At 51.0% G+C, this 22,567-nt stretch overlaps 1 protein-coding gene across 12 annotated transcripts in view; it reads right to left on the reverse strand.

Moving 5' to 3' along the window:
• Window positions 1-18,178, reverse strand: part of SH3PXD2B (SH3 and PX domains 2B) — a 72,440-nt gene extending 54,262 nt beyond the window's left edge. For 2 of the 12 annotated variants that reach the window (XR_005269368.2, XM_038186481.2), the window contains exons 1-2: window positions 17,922-17,955; window positions 5,416-5,496 (exon numbers count right to left, since the gene is read on the reverse strand). Coding sequence is in view for 4 of the 12 variants with exons in the window: in XM_038186487.2 (XP_038042415.2) it covers window positions 5,416-5,496; window positions 17,922-17,993 (153 nt within the window). In the remaining 8 variants the exon portion in view is untranslated. Of the gene's footprint in view, window positions 1-5,415; window positions 5,497-13,056; window positions 13,135-17,921 lie in introns of those variants that run through there. The other 10 variants (XM_038186486.2, XM_038186483.2, XM_038186485.2 and 7 more) reach the window with 9 other exon arrangements.
• Between the last annotated feature and the right edge of the window lie 4,389 nt (window positions 18,179-22,567).

Consider the following 22,567-nt stretch of genomic DNA (forward strand, 5'->3'; position numbering starts at 1 on the left):
AAAACTCAACAGGACCAAAAAGAGCCAGGGTGGCTGCAGCTGAAAGGCAAAATAAGCAGAGAGCACAGCACAGCGCCCTGCCTGGGCACAGACAAGAGCAGGAAGATGTTAAAAGGTCAAGTTTGCGTGTAAGAACACATCACGGGCATGGCAAGACAACCGTGGCTCTTGGTCACATGAGGACTTGAAACAACTACCTCTGTGGCTGATGAGCTCATAATTACAAAGTGTGGAAAAAATGTGTCTTTTTTCGGGGTTTCCATAAAATAAATAATTAAAAAAAAAAAATGAAACCAACACATAAAATGCAAGCCAGTATCTGATCTCTAACCAGTACCGCCTCTCCAGACAATGGTTTTAAGAGGAGCCTTCCAAAAGGCTTGTTAAACTCCTCCCAAGCAGGGCCTGACACAACCCAAAGGAGTGTTGCAGTCACGGCCAGCTCCTCACCTGCAGGCAATGCAGGGAGCATCTCTGTGGCACACAAAATCCCAATCCTTGATCTTTGAAAACGAGAAATCTTTTTGAAATCTTTTTGAAAATGATCCCAGAGAAAGCCCTTCACGTATCTGATCATCAGCTTATGTGCCAGCAAAAAATTTCCAGCATACCTGCCAGCCTCAATTAGTGTCCAGAACACAACTGGCATCCTTGCGAGCATCAATCTTATTGCCTTTATTTCTTAGGAACAGCATCCATCTGCTCCCAATAGCTCACATCTGGCACGCCACGAGTTATGAAAGAGCCCCAACCCCGTTCGAAGGAAATTATTCCTCCAGCCAAGAGGCTCATGCAGAACCGAGTTTAGTATTTGTCGTTACAAATTTACTACAAATCACACAGTTAGTTACCTGGGGGTTCATATTTCAGAACTGCAACTTCCTGTAGGGGTTGGTTTTGATTTTTGTTTTGTTTTCCTCCGTCACACGTTGATATTATGTAAATTGCTGTGTGATGGAAAACACCACACAGCAGTGGAGAAATACTGAGAAATACGGAGAATACGGAGAAAAACAAGGACTGGGAGTAGGAAGCTTAGTATAGAGATTTACATACACAGAGCAGCAAAAATGCTCCGGAGCATTAACCCAGTGCCCTGATTTCCTCCTGCAGTGAACAGCACATAGGAGGAGAGAGGTGTTAGCCTGTTCAAGCACTCCCTTTCCCAATTTCATCGCCTGGCACAGTACGCCAAGCCTTCTCGTGATAACCCCAGAGCAGGTCCTGCATACTTCCCAACACATGAAATACAACATTTGTATTTCCAAACAGCTGTGAGGTGAGGAAGCAGCCTCTGCCTCGTGCTGGGCACACGCTAAATTCTAGAACAAATGTTGGGCACTGGTCCCTGTATGGGAGCTGACCTGTGCAACCAAGGGATGGCCTATGCTGCAGCCAAAAGGAGGAAAGCAAGTAATTAGGCAGAAAAAGGTCTCATCCTGCTTAAAGAAAAGCAGGGTGGTGCTTGGGAAGGCCGCTGCAGCCGTTACCTCTAGAGGGAATAGCAAAGGGTGGCAGCACCCAGCACTGCCTGAGGCCACGGGGTGACTCACTGCACTAATTAACCAGGGCTGCAAACTAAGATACTGGTGAGATATTAACTTATTTTATTACTGCAAATCCATTGCTGCTTCTTTCTTTTATCCTACAACCTTACACACTGGTAACACTGAATTTCCATAGTTTTTCCATCATCATGGACCTGGCAAGCCTCAGAAGTGGCAGACGGGACCTCTCCTGTAGGGCTCAGCACCTAAGGACACTTCTGCTGGCCCAGACAAAGCAGGGATCTCCTCCTCTCGTCTGCACAAACCAGTGCAGGGGACAGTGACTGAGGGGTCTTTGTGAGAAAGGTAACTTGCCCCAGCCATTAAAGATGCCTGAGACACAGCTAGGAAAGCACCAGGGTCCCCAGGGAGCTTACAACCTCTAGCAGCTTCCAACAAGAGAACTCAAAGCCTTAAACAAAACACTGATTATTTGGGGATTTTCAGGATGAATTTCACCATAGCTTTTCTCTTGCAACACAGGCCAGTATTTATACACCCGCATTTGTGCCAAACTAGGACTTTTGCACAGAGGAGCCAGTCTGTCAGTATCGATGACAGCCAAAGGAAAGAGCTGTAGAAGTTCACAGTATTCAAACAAAATCTTGAATGCTCCCGAGGTGGTAACAGCACATACTGCAGGCAATACTGTGATGAGCAAGGTGGTTTCTGACCATCAATGTGCTTTTCTGGTGGAAAGACAACTCCTGAAGAGGCGATAGAGATGGGGGCACAGAGCAGTGGGCGTTGAGCACATCGGGGCCAGAGGGAGCATTATTTCGGTAAGGGGGACGCAGCCACTCTTGCACGTCTGTGTGCAGAGGCAGGGAACAGCACTGGGTTCACTGCAGGCTTCATCCCAGTTCAGCTGATTTGGCAGTTCTTGTTTCAAGGACTGTTCCAGTGTAGCTGGGGAGGGAAGGACCCCAAATGGCCCCTTTGCCCTCCGACCGCAGTGGGAGCAGGACAGCCAGCGAGGCTGTCAGTAGTAGGAGTGCGTGTGTTTGACTTGGCCCTACTCCTAAAATAATTGTTTGGCCACAATGGAAGGTGACAAACGATTCAGCTGCAACCCCACTGGGGAATACCAGGAGAAAATCCCCAGCCACTCACACAACTGTGCTGGGACTGCTCTGAAACACCAGCATCACTTAACCCTCTGGTCCCACTGCCCTCACTGACTCCCCAAGAACATCATCTCTCCTCTCCTGCTTGGATCAAACGCCTTCCTCGTCCCACTGCCTGGGCTCAGCAGGAGGCTTGCTGACAGCAGAGGAGGGTGCACCAACCTTCACCCAAATGTGGCCAGAGCTGCTGTTGAAAAAAACAAAATCCCGCTCAGCTTCTGGCAGGAGTGCGCAAAGTGCAGCCAGAATGGCTGGGCACACAGATATTAAATTAACAAATATCTCTCCCCAAACATGCAGGCACTGAGATTGCTCAGAGCTGTGAGTATGAGCAAGTCTGGATGGATTTTCACTGGATAATCCAAAAGACAGTTTCTTGACACAGGGATCACCTGTGGCTCCAGTTTCCAATCCTTCCTCTAATGCATCAAAAAGATCATCAGAATTGGACACATGAAAACTATTTTTCCCCTCTTACTATGTTTTCAGAAGCAGCCGAAACCTTTTAGCCAATTACTTTTTTTTTTTTTTTTTAATAGCCAGCAGCGTGAATAATTTCCAGCATGGAAAATTTCTGCCTAAAGAGCTAAAATTGGCATAGAATCATAAAACAGTCATATAATAAAGGCCTCCAGCAACTGCAACAGTCACTGCTACCAAGCCTACCTAGAGCATTTTTTTCCACTGTGCTAAGAGGATCTGTTTCACTCCTCTCCTTTCAATCCAATTTCCACTGTACTGCACCACAAGTTTAAAATAAGGACACCAGGAAGCATGTGCGATAACAGGGAAGGAAGGGAGAAACCACAATTTCATTCATTCTTTCAACAGAGCCAAAAAGGAGCGGTTATATTTTTTTTTTTCTTCAAGAAAATGCTGAGGGGAGCAGGGAAGGGGGATGTGCTTGGTTTGAACTTTCGCATCTGTACCACGATACTGTAAAGCAACCCTTCCTCCAGAGGTGCCCCAGCATTTTGCAGACTTGTGCTTGCAGCACAGCCAGATTGGGTGCCTGTCTCCGTGCAGCCTCTGGTGACGACGACTTCCATCTAGGAGCATGCAGAGCTGAAGCCAAGATGCAAGGGGAAGAAGAGAGGATGGACAGTCACAACATTCTTGTGTTTCTTTCCCCATGAGCAGCAAGGCAGGCCACACAACGACAAGGACACAGCCCTCTGCGGCTGGAGGGAGGCACTGCTTTGGCAGACACACACCACCTTGTTTGCCCCTCTTGCAGCAAACGTCCTGAGCTTGGCTCCAACCTTGGAGCACCAGCGAAGAAGATGAGATGCTGCGGAGAAGGAAGAGCCGAGCTCCATTTCCTTCCAGCCCTGGCGGCAGCCCAACAGCTGTTCCCTGTTTATTTACTTTCATATTTCCTTGGTTACACAAGCAGCTGCTCACTGCTTAACCCCTGCCTGCTCCAGCAGGGTCCACGCTGTGCTGCCCACCTTGCCTTGCCCCGGCACGATGCTGCGGGTCAGGGGGAGGGCTGCTGAGGTCCTGAATGGAGCTGGGCTCTCAAAAGGGCTCAAAACACGGACATCCTCACGTCCAGGGCTCTGCAGAAGGTGCCTCGTCGGGCAGGGCACATCTCGCCTGAACCCACCTGCACACCCACGCCGACAAAGGCTTTTCAAGTTGACCCGAAGCAAACTGACCAGCTGGACCTGCTAAAGCCATCTGGCTTCCCCCGGGCTTACTTTGCTATGCGGGCCCAGATGCGCTGTAATTTTAGTAGCCTATTTGTGTCGGGATGCATCCTCATTCCTGGGCAAGCACAGCACCCATTGAGACAAAGCATGAGGCTGCACACAGCTTCACACGAGCAGGGTGCTGGAGGGTGCCCAGCTCCTCTCCCCATCCCACACGCGGGCCAGGAGGGACGTGCCAGCGAGTTTTCTGGCAGGTCCATAGATCACTTCGTGCATTTTCCTTTCTCATCTGTACAGAGCCTGTTCCAGCAGCTCAGTTTGCGTTTTGGCTCATAAAGCTCAGCCAGACCCCTTGGCTCATCTCCACAGTACAAGGAGGGGGTGGAAAACACCCTTTGCCTGCTCGCCCAGAACACCGGCTCCGGTTTGCTGCAGCCCTGCCTGTCCCAATTGCCTTTCCAGCCTCCTCCCTCCATTCTTCCTTCATCTTCCTCCCAGCTGCCTCCTCCACCCCACACCAAGAGGTAATTGCTAAAGCAGTGCACCTCACTAGCTAATGGCAGCTCCCGATCACTCGCTCCCTGAAATGCCAACCTGCGGCACAGGGACCATGGGAACTGGAGCTTCTCAGCAGCACCCCATTTTGGTGTGCCAGCAGTTGGGAAAGGCATGGGATTAGCTCCACAGGAGTGGAACTTGGGGCAAACTGTAACACACACACACAATAAAAAACGATCCACCACCACCTGCATGAATTCCAGCTGTGGGAATTCAAACATACCTATGTCCCCCCTGTAGCCCAGGGAGTGAGAGATGAAACTAAGAATGGGACATGCAGAAGCCCCAGGGTGTCCACGCTGCGTCATGAGAGGCATTGGAGCTACAAGTGCAGCTTTTGAGGATGCTTTGTTCTTGCTTTTTCAAGGATGTCCAGCACTGCACTTAAGTTTCCTCAAATCTAAACATTTTCTGGTACATTACAAAAGGAATGCTTGCCTCTAGCATAAAACATAAACCATTCTTTGCAATTTACCATGTCTTTCAATCCTCTGAAGTCCAAAACCTAAGAACTGGAGAAATGCTTACCTGCAGGTCAAAGAACTTGCTGTACCGTCGGTAGATGACTTCTGTGGACCCATTGGACCAGGTGACTTTGATAATGTACACCTGTAGGGAACAGAAGAAGAAATCAGATATGAGTGACAGAACAACCCACAGCACAATCCAATGGCTGCTAAACAGCTGGGCATCAACCAGGGAGCTGCACAGAACACTTCAAGCAGCACTTAAAGTAGTTTCAGCAATACTAGAAAATAAGCTTGAATTATTAAGCTCCATGCTACAACTTAGCTGTCTACAAAATGCTTATTCATAATCATGAATTGAGACAGCACCCTATCACTAACTACAGGTACACAACAAATGTGAAAAGGTGCTTCTATGTAAACATATAGTTAGCCTCTCCAGACAGACATGTGAGGAGTTATATACAACGCCCTGGTGATCCCACCTATGGCTGCAGCGTTGTTTGAGCCCCTGATCTCAAACCTGCTATGTACTCCCCAAGGCCAGTCTGCACCCCAGAGCGGGGCTTGCGAGGAGAACTCAAACCCTGTGCCATTCAAAACTCTGTCTGTTTTCCATAAGCAGCTTTGCTGTCACCTTAAGGTTTTGTTTTCTGAGGCTTGCTGAGGTGCAGGTTGCCCTCCTGTTACATAAAATGCTACACAACTAATCCTAGCATTTCTAGGTTATTCACAGATCATGTGGCCAGGCTTTTACTGCTGATGAATGAGAAGAGGAATAAAAAAAAAGGAAGAAAATACCCCAGCTTTATTATTCTTCCGTGGAAGACAACAAGCAAATAACAGAATTGGGAAATTACTTATTTAATGTCCTTGCTTGTTGTTCACAGAAACCAGAGATGACCCTTGATGACATGCCAGCATAACTCTCAAGTGTTGCAAACCTCATCCTTCGCTAATTGATAGCAGATTGGGTAAGCAGAACGAGGATACGTATGTTAATTTTTCTTCTTACTATCATTTTCCACATATTTCCACCAGAAATTCCAGCATTAACCCACTGAGGCAGGAACAAACTATTCAGAAGACCAGGTGAACAGACCCGGTAGAGACTTCAGTCTCACACAATGAAGAGTGAAGGCCCTTAGGATGGTGATGTTCTGGTATTTAAAACCCAGTCCCTTAACAGTTTCACAACGTTTCCCACAGAGACACATTTTTCCAGATGCTGGAACAAGACCAACATCCCAGCCCAATATCCAAACTCAAATACCAGGAGACTTAGATGGCTAGCACAACAGCAAACTGTTTGAGCTAACCAAACCTACTCGAATACCGCTCTAAAGCTCTAATTGAAAGGCCATTCTGCTTCCCAAAGGGCTGACGCAGCACGAGCTACCAAGGTGAGGGGACTCCTAAGGAACCATAATCTCTTCCCACTGCAACCCCTTACTAACTATGATGGAAAAGGAGGCAGTGAGATGAAGCACGTGCTCACTGCTAAAATAAAGAAATTCAGCAGTTTCAAGCCAGCAGTTCAATGACCACTTGTCTTAAGCCAGATGCTCAGCTCAAACACAGCTGCTGCTGCTTTTCCTGCCTCACAGTGAGATGGCTGGGAACCACCACCACCACCTTCTCCCAGGCAAATTCAGAATCACCCGGCTTCACCTCCTGGGCCTTATTCAGCTAACCACAATCCTCTCCTTTCACTCACAAAACATTTTTTTTGAACTGAAGGACCTGCACTTTCTGTACCCTAACTCAAGGAAGACAGAGGACTCCTGCAGTACAGCATTTGCAGCAGCTGTGAGTATCTGGATATACAATATGTTACAAGAGGTGCCCTGACAACACACTTAGTTACCACCAAACATGGCTTGACAAGTGTTTTCAAGTGGATCAGGCCAATACCTGTTTAAGTACATGCTCCTAGACCTCAACAGGTAAGAGACAACTTGGCTGACCTCAGTTTGCAACGAGAACAGGTTGAGTTGCATGACGTGGCCTCAAATTCCTGAGAGCATCTGTATAGGTACCAGCACTTCGTTACACAAAGAAGTCACCCAGCCCAGCTGAACTCGAGGCTTGCACCTACTGCTTACACTTCATGGATCATACCATCAGCAAGCCAAGCGTTAACTTCATGCTAAGCAAGCATCCAAGCTGCCTTTACCCTCACCCCAGGACTTGCGGGCAGGCCAGCATGAGCTCATTTTGGTTGGAAGCTCAGCTGATATCCCAGCTTTCTTACCAGTCCGCAGCACTTCATGGGGTTATATCACTGCTGGCTGCCTGCCTAGAGAACGCCTTCCACTGGGGCAGGAGGAAGAGCCAACTTTTCTTCATTGTTTATTCCTATTCTGCCTTTATTTGGAGTCAACAGTTTATTAGACTGGGATTTTAATCAGGATGTGGATTTGCTCAAGCCAGAATGAATCCAATGCTCTGAAGGGTAATAAAGCCATGAGATTTGAGGGCACACTATGCTTTATTATACCCTTTGTAACTGAGGGAAGGAGACCTTCTCCCAGCTGATGAGCTCACTCCTGTATTGCTGGAAGGCAGATCTCCCTGGGGTCAGGATAATGGTTTCGTGCTCATCCCATTTAAATAGCCGACAGGTCTCTGGGGATATCTCCTCATCTATTTGTGAAAAAAAATGAAGAGATAGGAAACCCTGCAGAACAGGGAGATCCTCAACAGCCATAAAAATACTGTCTTCATGAAGCTGATTCCCTCTCTACTCGGGAGCATCCTTCATCCTTGACTCCAGTGGCCCCATCCCACTAAGGTACTCTAGGCCAAAAATGCCACAGCTCTTTGATAATTCCCCCCTGGGGGATGAAAAAAGAGATGCCAGAAAGCAAAACTCAGGTGTTCATTAATTAACAAGGAAGTTGCAGATTTTGAAAGGGATAAATAGTACAGTTGGCCACTCTATGATGTTTTCACAGCCCCAACAAACTCAGTTTCGCCCTGGTAATCACAGGGACCGCACCAAACAGCTTGCTCCTGCAGAGGCTGCTCCGAGGAGGGGCTTTATCCAAGCCTGGCTGTGTGGGTGAGGGCATGTGGAAACTTATTTCACGGGCTTTCTCCAGCTCCAAGCGAGCACTGCTGGAAGGGGGAAGCCACAGCCCAGGCCCCACAGCTCCTGGAGGGGTGGGGAGGGCCCAGCAGATGGCAGGGAGGCAGCAGGCGGCCGGGTCCAGGAGGGGGCTGCAGCCCCATCACGTGGGCCGGGCCCATGGCCAAAACCAACAGGCGAAGCTATCTAAATATTTACAGGCCTGCCTGGGCCAGCGGTGGTTTCTGCATGGTGGAGGGGATCTAGCTGACTCTGTGAAAACCGATGGCTGCCCTCCCTCCAGAAAGGAAACCTCACTCTCCTCACACTGAGGGCCCCCACCCCTTGCCCTGCTCCAAACCACGCTGCCACATGCCCATCACGTCAAACCAGGCTCGATGGCTGAAGGCACCCTAGGCCACAGTGAGCTTTGGGACAGGCAGTAATCACCAGGACTGAAACCTCTCCAGCTCAACTGCTGCCATAGGTCATGACAGCACAGCTGAAACTCACACCCCTGCTTCCGAAATTGCTGAAATGCAATTCACACTGTTTGTCCTGCTAGTGCACAGTACAGAGCAGGGGTACAAAGTTTTCGGTGTTACATCCTGGAAAACCTGAGCACGAGGCCTTCCCCACAAGCCTGAGCTTCAGGGCACGGGGAGCACTCTACCAGGAGACGCCATCACAGGTGGCCACCACCAAAACAAGGGAACAAGGTCTCCCCCGTGCCTCCACGGGGCTCCCTGTGGGTGGTGTGGAGACCAGAGGCCACCAGGACACGTTAGAGGTGCAGGTGGGGCTTGTTCAGCACTGGTGGGGAGGAACACTTCACAGTAATGCAAAGAACACCATGTGCTCCCGTCCCTTGGAGGGATGGAGTGGAACAAATCCTTCACAGAAAATGGAAACCAACAGATGCGGAAGGCTGAACTCTGACAGACGCAGCAGTGTTTTGGCTCCCTAGACTTCCTGCAAAGCTCTACATTACAAGCAATTGGCTGTATACCAACTGTTTAAAAATTACTGATCAAGGAGTTTACCATCAAGCCTCCAATCTTGCAAGATTCTCCTTGGTCATGTTCAAAACCAAGTACCCTAAACGGGAATATAAAGGTGGAAAATTTTAAAATAAAAAATAAAAATGTAGCTTTCCCAGTCCATCATCTTTATTCACCAGCTTGGTCCCTGCTGTCTCTCCTATGGCTTGGTGTGCTGTGCAGCCCTCCTGCTGCTCCAGCGTTTCTGGAGACACAGTTCAGAGGGAGACCGAGCCAGTGGAAAGTGGGACTGAAACCCTTCGTACTGGAACTGTCAGAAGTGACAGGTTGCTAAAAGCAATGCAAATGGCACCTGGCCAACCATAACAGAGCTGTCAACAAAAGCTGCCAGTCAGCCATCGTGGCAGCAAGGGCTCTGGCAACCGCGGGGGAAACGTGCTGGCAGCTGGAGAATGCTTCCCTGGCTCCACGAGGGAGACCTGTGCTCCCCAGGGAGTGGGCTGGGACATCCCTCCAGGAAGGAGGGCCATAAGAGCCAGCATGGCAGGCACCAAGTGGAGCCCAGATGCTGGGCACAGCCTGGAGAGGCCATGCAAGAGAGCTCATGTGCAAACCCACAGCAGTCAGAGGCCCAATGGCTGGGAACTAGGAGAAAGGGGAGGAGAAACCACTGCAAATTATCTGAAAGGCTACCCAAAGATTTTTATTTTTTCTCCTTTTAAATAAATGGGGCAGCATGCCTGAGCCCTGGGAGCTGCCAGACCTAGCAGTGCTCTTCCTGAGACTGATAAGAGCCTTGGTGCTGCAGATAACAGCAGCTTCTGGTGACTTCCACAGCAAAAAGTGGCTGAGGACTCTAAAGGCTTTCACAGGCCCTCAGTTTTACGCTTCTCCAGGAGGCATGTTGTCACATAAAATCATGGCTACAGAGCACGGATGGTTCAATGGGCTGACTTGAAGCAATGGGATTAAGAACAGATACAAAAAAATAAAAATAGTTCCCCATTCTTGAAACACAAGGCCATATGACCTTCGAGAATAATCACGTCTGGACTCCCTACGTAAACACACTAAGGACACGCACAGAGCACAACCAGGAATCCTCCTGGACTGCTTGAATGTGGGGAAGAAGGCAGACTGCAGCTGCAGGAAAGCCCAGAGCTGCGGCTGCAGCCTCTCTCCTCCCACAGCTTCTCCAACGAGACTTGGAAAACGTCCCGGCTGTGGGGGTACACGTACTGCTTCAGGGAGAGGGCAGGCGCTGTGAGCTCTCTGAGGGCACCCCAGTCCCCAAGGAGGCTGCAAGCCCACCCAACGCAGCTCAGCCCCGTGCTGCCACATCAGCTTGAGCCCAAGGGCAGAGCACCCACACCCAAACAGCACTGCCAGCCAAAATCCTTTCTGCAGGCCACCCCAGCACACTGCCGCAGGCTGCCTGGCAGCAGTCCCCGCTGAGCTCCCATGTCTCTGAAACAACCCCATGCCCACAGGGAAGGCAGGAGTGTGTGAGAAGGGGGAACACGACTGCAAGGGATTCTCCTCCTGCTCACGTGGCAGGAGAAAGCCCTCTCTGGCAGCAGGCAGGGTGTGAAGCTGGAGTCTCAGCCACTGAGGGATCTGGGGCAGCATCCTGCTGGCTCCCCTGCTTACTCCAAGGCTCTCCAGGTTCAATGCCAGCCAGATGTACACGAAGAGCAGCAGATGAGAAAGCACTGTTGCTGTCACCTACAAAGGCACTTCCACAGGGGTCCAGGAACACCCATCGCTGCCCACCCGTCACTCACAAGCATCAGTGTGTGTCCACAAAGGTTCAGCAGAGCTCCGAGGGCACAGTCAGACATAACAGCCTCCAGCAGACAGAGCTGTCTGCAGAGCTGTTTCAAATGGGTTTGAGTCTGTGTGGTCCTGGGCCCAGAGAGACTATGTACAATAAACCTCTCTGTGGAAAACTCCACAGATTTAAAGCATCTTTCGCCAGCAGAGGGGAAAAAGCATCAGTCTCTTTATTCCACATGCCCTCTCCCACACCCCGAGACACAGGGAAACAATGAAAGAGCCTGGGGAGCCGACAGCCCCAGCCGCGAGAAAGGAGCACCGAGAAATTCAAAGGGGCAGAGAAACCAAAGCAGCTGAGGGAACGAACCAAAACAGAGCAGGGTTTAATATAGAAAAGGGAGTGGGAAATTGTAAGAGGAAAAGAGAAAAAAAAAAAAAAAGAGGGAGGTGGCTGGAAACAAAGAAAGTTCTTGGCGGCGAGCTGCTGTGCTTGGCCCTTCTCCATCAGCCTTCTCTGCAGCAGGAGCGCAGGGCTGCCGAGGGGAGCAGGGGCTCTGGTGCTGCACAACACCGTAACTTGGAGCAAGAGGGACAACAAGCCCCAGCTCCATCCTCGGAGACCATGCCAGCCCTGCTCTGAGGACAGGAAAAGCCAGGAGAAGGGCCATGCTGTTTCAGATGGCACTGAGAAGCAACAGATGTGGGACATTTTGGATGCTGCTGTCATTTCTCTAGTTTAGCAGAGGAAGGGGGAAGAAGCAGCAAGACAGATTGCAGGGAGGAGGTAACGGGGATGCAGGTGGCACAAGGACAGGAACATCCTCACCATCACATCAAATAACCAAAGCCCACGTGCCCAGGAGCTGCTCGACTACAAGCCAACCACATCCCCCAGCTCTGACTCAACCCTTCCACTGTACCCTCCTTACAGCTCCCGTGAGCAACAGATCATCCTGTCCTGCCGTTGCAAAGCAGTGCACAAGTGTGTGGTCACGCAGGTCACAGGGATCCCAAGGACAAACCCACCAAGCCTTGCTCAACTACAGCGCAGGCTCCTCTCACCAAACATACACACCGGCTTGTTTGCCCTGACTCATGCTGAAGGTCAAACATATGGATGCTTCTGTTTCCTATTTCCCACTGCTACGTGAAAGGGCCGGAAAACAGCTATACCCTCCAAAGCAAAGCTGTGAGGGACCAAGGTCACCAGACCCCTGAGCAGGCAGCGCAATGGCCCTGACACTGAAGTTCACTGCTGAGACTGCATACGAACACCAGCTTTCCAGTCTGCAGGCAGAGCCTCAGCAGACGCTTGCCAAGCAGGATTTGGTCCTTCCACTGACCTGTGACATTCAAGATTTTCACCAGCATTAGGTAATGCAAATAGGGAAGAAAAACAAAGGAGAGTTTGCATTTGGTTGTTGGTTTCACCCACAAAGCCAAAAGTGCTCCCTGAAGCCTCAACTCCCTTGAAAAGCAAGAAGTGGGAAGGATCAACAATCAGATCTCTAACACTGCACAACAGACACAAGGACAGATCCAAATTTTACCCCATCTACAGCTCTAGACACCCTGTCTTTGGCCTGCCACAAGCAGGAGAGCATCAGGCAGCTGACAGGAAACAGGACAAGATGCAGCAGAACCGCAGGACACAGCAGCAAAACCATGCTGGGGATGCTAAGAGCCCTCAAACTCTCAGTGCCAAAGGCCAGATGCTCAGAAACTCTTTGCAGCAGCAGAGACTCCAGCATCACGGCTTCAGCCTTGCTTTATATGGTCTAGTTTCACTTTTCCCTTCTTTAACTCCTCGATCAGTTAACAGCCTCTGGATGGATTTCACTCTATTCATTTTAACCTTCTGCTTCCTCTGTCTCAGTGCACCCAGCTCCTCTGGTTCCCCACAGGACATTCCAGCCATGCCGGGAGCACGGTCACCCTCCGCAAAGAGCATCACACTGGGGAAGAGTCATCCCCCAACGTCCTTTTTAAGCCAAACAACCGGTGTGATTCACAACAGAAAAAATAAAGCAGCTGTACGTGGTGACTTGGGGCCAGGTCTCCTCAGATCTCTGTTCCAATGGACCACGTCAGGACTGGGCAACTCTGACACAAGCCATGGGATAAGTCGTTCAGAAGGCATCTCCTGCTCTATACATATAAGGCACTGAGGAACGACTCGATCTGTAGATTAGCAGCCTTCTTTCTCTTGCCAGTGGAGCATTCTTCTCTGAATACTGAATAATCAATTCCAGATAAGCAATAGGGTTGGGCTGCGTGATGAATTAAACCACAAATAGTCTCATGACTATAAGGCACAGGAGCAGAGAAGATACCTAGTAACACTTCACAAATTCACAATTAAAAATAATAACACGTTAATTTTTTGAATGTGGTTTTAATCAAACTTGTTTTAAAATACCTATAGACTCTATAACCTAGACACCGAATTCCAACACCCACAGTTAATTACTTTTACAAGGCAGCTGCAGATACAAATGAGGCAGTTAAATATGCATGGATATCCACCTCGTTTAAAGTTTGCAATCTTGTTAACTGAGCTTGTAAAATAAATGTATGCTGTACACTTTGTTTAAATTTTCCTGTTTCAAAGTGATATTTGCGTGCATTGAGGCTGGGAAAGGAAGTCCCTGCAAGAGCATAGTCCAGATTTCCCAATAACCTAGAAAAAACATACAGCATGCTGCTCTTTTTTTTTCCCCTGTCAGACGTATATATAATTTTGTTCTGTGCTGTTGAGCAAACATTTAAAACTATACGAGTTGTGGAAGTATTCTTAGCGGACAGGATCATAGGAATGAAGGTGCAATTCAATGGCACGGTTATTAACACAGAACAAAACACACAAGCTGCAGCTGTATTATAAAGAAAGCTCCTAAAGCTTCCTTAAGGGCAAGAAAACAACTAAGATCTAGATTTAGTAAGCAAAAGCTGTATTTTTGAGACTTCTACTAGGAATAACAAACACAACGCTATAAAAAGATCCTGCATGAAGTCCTTTAAAGGAAAATTTAGTCTGTTTCAACTACGGTTTTGTTTTGGGTCTTTTCTGAATAAACACCCATTTATCAGAATTTGAGACTTGGCCAGACAATAGAAATGACAGTCTGCTACTCTGTCGCCCAGAATGATTATTTTTAAACTTTGCTTTTGGATTTTGTCTTTTCAAATGAATTTAATTTGCAATACTGGCCTGGAGCCCTCGCTGCCAGTGTCCCTGAGCACTAGACCTCTGGGACACGAGCTGTAATCACTTGAAATGTGATTGCAGGGGATGTGTCACCGCAGCGTGACCCTCACTCTCTGCCTGATGGGAGGGAGTCTTTCTTCTTCACTCTGATAATGGGCTCTGATGGTCCCAAGCTCAGTTGTTCTCCTGACAGAGTCCGAGCAGCGCATCCAACAACACACACCTGCCAAAAAATCATTTCTCCAACAGCCCTTTCCATAAAAATAGTATTTTAATATATTAATAAAAAAGTTTAAATATACAAATGGCACAATTTAAAGACTGGGGTTAGGAGGTCAGGACGGAAGGTGCAACAACAATACACTGAGAAATGGTTTCACAGCTAGTAGAGCAAACTCGAGGCTGCTATCACTTGGAGCAAGAATCTAGGTTATCCTTCCCCTCTTGGCCCTTCTGCTTGTACAATCTGAGTTGGTTTGACAAGAACAGGAGGCAGACGTGTTGGCCTCACACCATGCCAACACTACAGCAGTAAAAACCTTCCAGGAGTACAAGGCTAGAAGCAAGACAGCAGCACTGCCTCTCTTCCACCAGGAAAATGCACAGATAGTATTTGACCAGCAAGGTGCAGAAGAACACTGGGCAGCATTAAATCCTGACACAGCACACATTAAAACTTGTATTTGGGTACCCCCACCCGTCAGCATGCATCTCGTGGGGTCCTTACTCTCGTGCAGGGCAGGACCCTGCATCAGGGAGCGATGCTCCTGGCTCTGCCTCCGTCTGAGCAACCCCTGGCCTCTCCCAGCCAGAAAAGCAGCATCAGCCAGCTGGGAACGGGCCATGAAGGGTTAGGAAAGGATGGAAACACAGAGGCCCCGTGCAGCCTCTGTCCCTGGAAACTGTTACATGTGACATTTCTCGCAAGGCTGCGAAACTCAGAGGCGTTTGAGGGTGAAAGGCTGAGGCAGGGATGGAGGGTGAGCTGTGCTTATGAAGAACAGCACCAGGGAGAAATGTTCCTGCCCAGCACCGAAGTGGCATTTGATCACTTTTTGATAAGACAGGCCAATAGTTCAAAAGCACCCCCTCCCCCAGTTTAGGAAACGTGTCTCCTGCTTCAAATTAGAGCTTGCAAAAGCACAAGTTTTTTCTCGGTTGCACAACGCTCTGTATCGATTACCGAGGCGATGGGTGAACCCCGCCAGCCCGAACAGAGCTGGCCTCTTCCACCCCCACCCCACCGGAGGAATAAACAAGGACTTTGAAACACTGGTTCGCTATCACTTCTCTGGGAAACTGGAATTGCACGGTTTTCTGCTGTGGCCTCATGCAACCAACACAACCGCACCTTTGTCCAGCACAAAAGAAAAGCCTCGCGGATGCAGAGCGGAGGCCAGAGCCGAGCGGCACAGGTCAGCCACGGGTCGGGCACAGCAGAGGCAACGGGAGGAAGAGCCGCAGGGCTCCTCGTGAGCTGCTGCCTCCAGGGATGGCAGAGAGCACATTTATCTCGGAGAGCAGAAGCAAAGCAAAGGTTTAGTGCACACACTTTGTGGTTGACTTCGCTTTGCTGCTTGCCAACAGATACAGTCTAAAGTGAGATGACTCAGCCGGGATTTGCTGCCCCTCCTCTGCCTCTCTTTGCAGAGGAAGGGGAGGAAAAAAAAAAAAGGGGGGGTTGATTCCATATAATTAACTGGCTTTGTGGATCTGCCTTGATCCTATCGATCCCCTCTAGCAAGGCGAGTGCTCCCATTTACTCCAGCACTGCCGTGGGGAGGCCGCTGCCCGCCCCTCCCCGAGCTCAGCCTGCCCTGGCTCACGTGGCCGAGTTTGGGTCCAAGACAAGTACAGGGAAAGGTTAGAGGCAGAGGACTCGAGACGCCAGTTGAGAAGGGAGCGGGCAGCCAAGCAGCCGAGCTGCACAGCTGACTGTCATGAGCTCTGTGCAGATTCTTCTCCACCGTCTCCTCCGCACACTCAGGATCCGGCCGCGGGAGCTGCCACCCCGCTGCACCCACCCAGCGATACGTCTTCATAAACACTGCTGTCCCCATTTCTCAGCCCGATAGGATTATTTGTGCTATGCCCAGCTCCACCCGCCTCCCCGCTGCGGAGCTGTGTGGGGACCCCGGTGGGCGAGCAGGGATGGTGCCCAAACGGGACGGTGCCCAGCCTGTGGGTTGCATTTCCCTGTAGCAGGGACTCGGATCTGGAGGGACAGCAGGAGCCCAAGGGCTGTGAGGTGCCCTCAGCCCCTGCAAAGCACAAAAAGGCCCAGAAGGGAAAAGGGAGGAGCAGCCCCAGGCAACCCCAGCACACCCGTTACGGGACCTGAGGGCGATGCAAGAGATCTGCCAAGACAAACACAAGCACACGCAACTCATCAAACCTCCTCACGTATGTGTTCCTCCGGACCTGCTGCACAGCCCAGCTAGGGTGAGTAAGTCTGGGGTGGACAGAGCAGGAAAAGGGCACATCTGGAGCTGGGGCCAGGTTCGGGCAGACACCGATAAAACTACTGACAAGGCAGGAGAGGAGGAAGAGGTGATAAGGGGTTGGGGTGGTGGCCACCACATCACAGAGCCAAGGCACTTCCCTGGGTGCAAGGAGAGGATATCGGCCCTGTTTACACTCTCCTCAATCCCGGAGACAGCCAGCTTGTTCTTTCGCTTTCCTCTGACTGTTGCTGACCGCCACAAGCCAGCTGGGGGGGACCCAAAACAAACCCCTGATCTGCACAGAGCTCAGGCTGCCTGGATCTGCTGACATGAGGCACTCTGCGCGTCCTTGTAACCCAAATGCAACACGAACAGTGTGTCACTGGGTCACCCCGGTCTAAGGCAAACGGGGCGGGGAGAACATTTTGGTCTTTGTTTTACAGTTGCTGCCAAGATTCACCCACAAGGTCTCCATGGATGCCTGGAAGCGCACCAAAGTGTAAATAACAACAACAACAACAATAATAATAATATAAAAACTCGAGAAAAAGACAGCCCCGCAGCTGTTGGGAAGATGCCCTGGAGTGTGCAGGAATGTGCTCCCCAGGACAGCGGGGCAGCAGGGGTGCAGTGGGCACGGAGCCACCTCGGTGGGGGACAGCGGCACCGTCCCAAGCACAGGAGGATGGAACCGGGGAGTCCTTCTGCGGGGACCCCACAGCCAACAGGTTCCTGACTCCCCCCGCAAACGCTGCCCCTCACCAAGGCAGGGACACTTTCCGGGGGTGACTCCAGGGGCGCAGGCTGCCCCAGCACCCCTTAGCCCCAGTGGCACCCCCTGGCACATCCCTACCCACATTCTCCCCCCACTTTGCCCGGGTGGGGAACGGGTCCCGGTACCGGGACAGCCCCAGCAGCGCTGCCCTCCTCCTCCTCCTTTTCTTCCTCCTCCTCCTCTTCCTCCCACCATCCCGGAGCTCCCCGGGGATCGGCAGCGCCCGCCCTTTGTTTGCCCAGGGCCGGGCCGGGTGCGCCCCGAGCCGTGCCGAGCCGTGCCGTGCCACTCACATAGTGCTTATTGGGGATGCGCCTCTTCTGCACGTCCAGCACCTTCACCTCCGCGATGCTCCTCCTGGGCATGCCTCTAGCCCCTCGCAGCCCGGCGCCAGGGGCCCGGCGGGGAGCGGTGGCGCTGGGGGAAGGCGCACACACACAGGGGCGCACGCAGCCGGGACCGGAGCTCGCAGCCGTGCCGAGCCGAGCCGTGCCGAGCCGAGCCCAGCCACCCGCCCGCTGCCGGGGGCGGGAGGCGGCCCCGGCCCGCCCCGACCTATCCCAGCCGGCGGGGCGGCCCTACAAGCGCCCGCTTAAAGGGGCGAGCGTGGCCGCCCGCCCCACGCGTGTTTGTCCCCTCCACGCGTGGCCGCCGCGCTAAGGGCGCAGCTGGCACAAGGGGTACCCGGCCGGCTTCTGCCTGCCCGCCCCGTGCCTTTCGTTCCCCAAAATCACGGGAAAAAAAATGGAAAAAGCTGGCGTGGATGTGGCACGGGAGACGCACAGGGATGCAGTGGCATCGGCCGCTCCGGGCATTTCGCTGTAAGTCGCCAAGGGCAGCGACCTGCAGCTCAACAGCTCCCTGTGTCCAGTGCTGGGAAGTGGCAGCCCACGAGTGGTGCTTTTCCGAATAATATGTGTGGAAAAAGCAGAGCGAGGCAGCACAAGTCCTCTGCGACTGCCCTCTTGCTTTCCCCTTCTGCCCTTTTGAAAAGCAGCATCCCGAGGTGATGCCAAAGCACAAGAGTCAGTCCAGTGCTGGTCAGGGGCAGCTCGGCTGTTTCTCCAGGAGGGCACGGCTTCTTGGGGCACAGCTTGCCTTATCTGCAACTATTTGCCTTTGTATGAAGCTGTAGGGAGTAGAAGAAGGTCCAGGATGATGCCTCCTGCCTGACATGGGGGACCTGTGTATAGGCTTCACACCCAGGGTTTGGTCCTTGACCCTGCTCTTGTCCCGTAACAACTGCCCCCAAGGCTTTGCTGACGTGGTTTCCAACAGCATCAACCCTAAGGCATTTGGGGAATGAATTGAGTAGAAAATAGAGGCTTTGTTGGCTGTGGGTATGATCGGGTCACCAGAACGGCCTTACCCAGGACTGCCTCTGTACCCTTTGAAGCTGGGAGCTGAGCCACCGCACCCCACTTGTCCCCAGCAGCCCACTCCATCGGGCAGTGCCCTTGGAGCAGTGGAGAGGACAAAGCAGTGACCTGGTGCTTCTCTGCACCAGCACCACCCTCGGCCTGCTTCTTCCCGGCAGCTTCTCAACACGTGGCATAACCACAGCTCTCTTCCCTGTTGGGCTTTTAATTACATTATAAAGTTACCCAAGACTCATGCTGGCAGGTCATTAGCTTTCATATGAATTTAATTTAATCATAAACAACTCATCTCACTCCTTGGCAGCTCCTTAAATGTGGCTCCTTTTTTTTTTTTTTTAATGCTGTTAACTTTGCTAACGCCACCATGGAGAATCAGAGAGGTGCAGGCAGGTTGCCAGGGATTTATCACCCCCCTTGCCCTCCCAAAGCTCTCGTTTTCATCTTCTTTCCCCTCAGCTGAGCACAAGACCTCTGTGCCCCTGTGGAGGAGGTGGTTGCAAAAAGGATTCTAGGCTATGTGAAGGGGAAACTACACCACTGGCACCTGCTGGCATGCCCGACTGCCACCATGCGATAAATGAGGATCAGTTAGTTGTACATTGCTCCCCTCCCTGAGTGCTATTTAAGAGTCAAAGCCTGGGGGAAGCACCAGGGCAGACAAAATGTGGCAGAACTGCAGCTTTCCATCACTTGGGTGGTGTTCTACAGGCACAAGCAGCTAGAGTTGTACTGGGTTTAAAGCCCTGCTAGATGGGCAAATAAATAATCTAAAAGATGACCAGAAAATCATTGAAAGCAGCTGTGTATAATGTCGGTAAGAGAAGAAACTAATAGTGAGGAAATGAGGAACACTGGAGAAAGTGGGAGTAAGAGAGGAATTAAACAATTACTGGTCTTTGTGTGCTTTAAAGAGAAATGGAGCAGCTGGGGGCATTGCAGCTAAGCTGGGTGGAGAAGGATGTAACCTGAAGAGCTCAGGACTGAAAGGCTGGGCAAGGTGATCACCGGGAAACAGCAGGAGGTGAAATGACATGAGGAAAAAAAAAAAAAAAAAGGCACAGAAACCTGCTAAACAATGCAATGGATGTTAAACTGCAAGGTGATGGGAATTGAGTGAGACAATTGAGTTACAAATGCTACAGCTGCCGTCCCTCCTGCTTCAGGTGCAGGTTTGTTCTGTTTAGCAGTGACTGCTGGATGCTGGGCATCTGCAGAGAAGGTGCCTGGGCTGCTGGTCATCTGTATGCACAGCTGCTCTCATGCATTCTGGTAATTTGGTTTTACAGAGTGCACAGGCTGACCCTACACTCCTCGTGCTCTGAAAACAACATAGCCAGGCTGATCGTTTTGCTGCCCAATCCATCTGTACATTAACACAGAGTCATCTAGACACCTCGGACTCATGATCACGAACCTAGGGCCAGTCTGTGCATGTCCAGGAACGTCAGTGAATGTAAACACCAGTATACAACCATGAAACAAGTATAAAAACATGCAGCAAGTTCTCAGTCTCTGCTGCTTTCCTCATCAGGAAAAAGGCCAGTTAGCAAAAAATAGTAACAATTAACAAGAAAAAAAAATATGGAAGGAGCAAATAGAGAACATGATAACAAGTATTCAAAGAGTGTTTTTACCTGGAGGTGTAGCCTCCATGAAGATGCTAAACTGTGTTTCTTGCGAGATTGGTTTGGCCTAGTTTTAGGAGCAGGGACAGCTGCAGCGCAGAGGGACAGGGTAGGACTGCCACTGCCTGCTGTGCACCCATCACCCGTACCTGCACAGCATGGCAGAGTAAGGACCAGAAGGAGAAGCAGTGAGACCAAGCAGGGAAGTCTGTGAGATGGCTCCAAAAAGGAACTTCATCCCTGCTGGTGCTTCTGTAATACCATGCTGGCCACAAACCGGGGAGATGCCAGCCCCAGAATGTCATGTTAGCATGGAGGCAGGTGGTGGCTTTGGGAAGGTGGAAAATTGGGAAAATTCTGCCTATTTTTACAGTGTTCCTGTTAAAGGTGTTCCTGTTCCATCCTCTGCCCTCTGTGAGCCCATCCCCTGGCACTGCTGTGTGCTGACCATACTGCCAGGCACCTTCATCGGTGACCCCTTGCCTTTTAATCCTGGTCCTGCAGCCACTGGTGCGAACCCACAAGAGGGTGAAACATCCCACGGTGCCCCTGGGAAGGAGACCTCGAGCTTGAAGTGGCTTGAAGCAGCCCACAGGGACACGGTCAGGCTTTGTCTGAGAAAGCTTTGCTCTCACCTCCCCTTTCTCAGGAGGCACAAAAAACCTTTGGGCATCCCCTTGCTGATAAATCCAGTTCCCAAGATCCCCACGTGGAAACATATGAGACTGAAAGCAAAAAGGAGAAGGTGTGAATGAGCTCTCCTGACATCTTGGACCCACCTGCTCCAGGGCCTAGACTCTGGTTTCCTGCCTTCACCCTCCCAGCTCCTTTCTGGGCACTGCTCTGGGCTCAGTGACATGCTGCTGGTCTGTCGGGCCGTTCCTTTACATCTGGGGTAAATCACACGTATGAAATAGCCAGCTTGTTACGCACAGGAGGTTATTTTATCTGTTTCTTCCAGGGAAAACCCACTCCAGGCTTACAGACTCTGGCGGAGAGCCAAGGGACTGCACAAAATCAATCGGAAGCACTTAAGCATCAGCATTACTTCCCCAGGGCCGTAATCTGCTTAGAGGGTACTGAAGTGACTCCATCGCACCTGGACCCCAAGAACACAGACAGCGTCTGCAGCTCCATCACTTCCGAGCACCCAGGAACAAGCAGAGGTTGGAACCGATCACCGCTGATGCCGTCAACCAGCTCCTGTGTTTAATTAACAGGTCTGATGAGAGCTGTTGAGGAGACAGAGCATGGCTTTGCATGCTGACCTGGTCACCTCCTGTGGGAGGCATGCCAGGAAGCCAGCTGGAGAGCCTTGGCCGGGTCTCTGCTGCTCCTCGGTCATGTATCAAGGCACTTGCGATGGCCGTGGAGTCCTGTGCTTGCCCCACACCTCTGGTGCGGTTGCAGGAGCAGCAGGGATGTGGCAGCAGCACATCCCACGCTGAGGTTATGTGCTACAAGGGTACAGGTGCGACTGGGGGGAGTTTAGGGATAAACGAGTTGTTTTCTGCTGCTGGGTCACAGCTGGGCTGTCCCTAGGGTCTGGCAGGTGTCAGAAATTTAGTGGAATGAGAAATGGTGCCCCACGATCACCCAGAGAAAACAGCACCTGCAGCCTTTCTGCCGCAGACAGCCCACTATTTCTGCTTACTTTCTTAATTTAAGAACTGTGAGTATTCTCCTAATCCTTCCTCACATACGGAACAAATTCATTCATCTTCCCCGAGCTCCCTGACAAAGATGAGCCAAAAACAGTGCTCTTAGCACAATACTTTACAGGGCAGATCTTTGCAGCTGGAGCGCAGTGAGGCAGCGGTTACACACCGTATTGCCACGGCTGTCCTGCACCACTTCTCTGCCACCTCCAGCAGCGATTTCCCACTGCTTTGACCCCAATATTGCCCCGTTCAGCTCTGTGCATGGATGACACTG

Source organism: Anas platyrhynchos, chromosome 14 (assembly GCF_047663525.1).
Source record: "Anas platyrhynchos isolate ZD024472 breed Pekin duck chromosome 14, IASCAAS_PekinDuck_T2T, whole genome shotgun sequence".
Taxonomy (NCBI): Eukaryota; Metazoa; Chordata; class Aves; order Anseriformes; family Anatidae; genus Anas; species Anas platyrhynchos.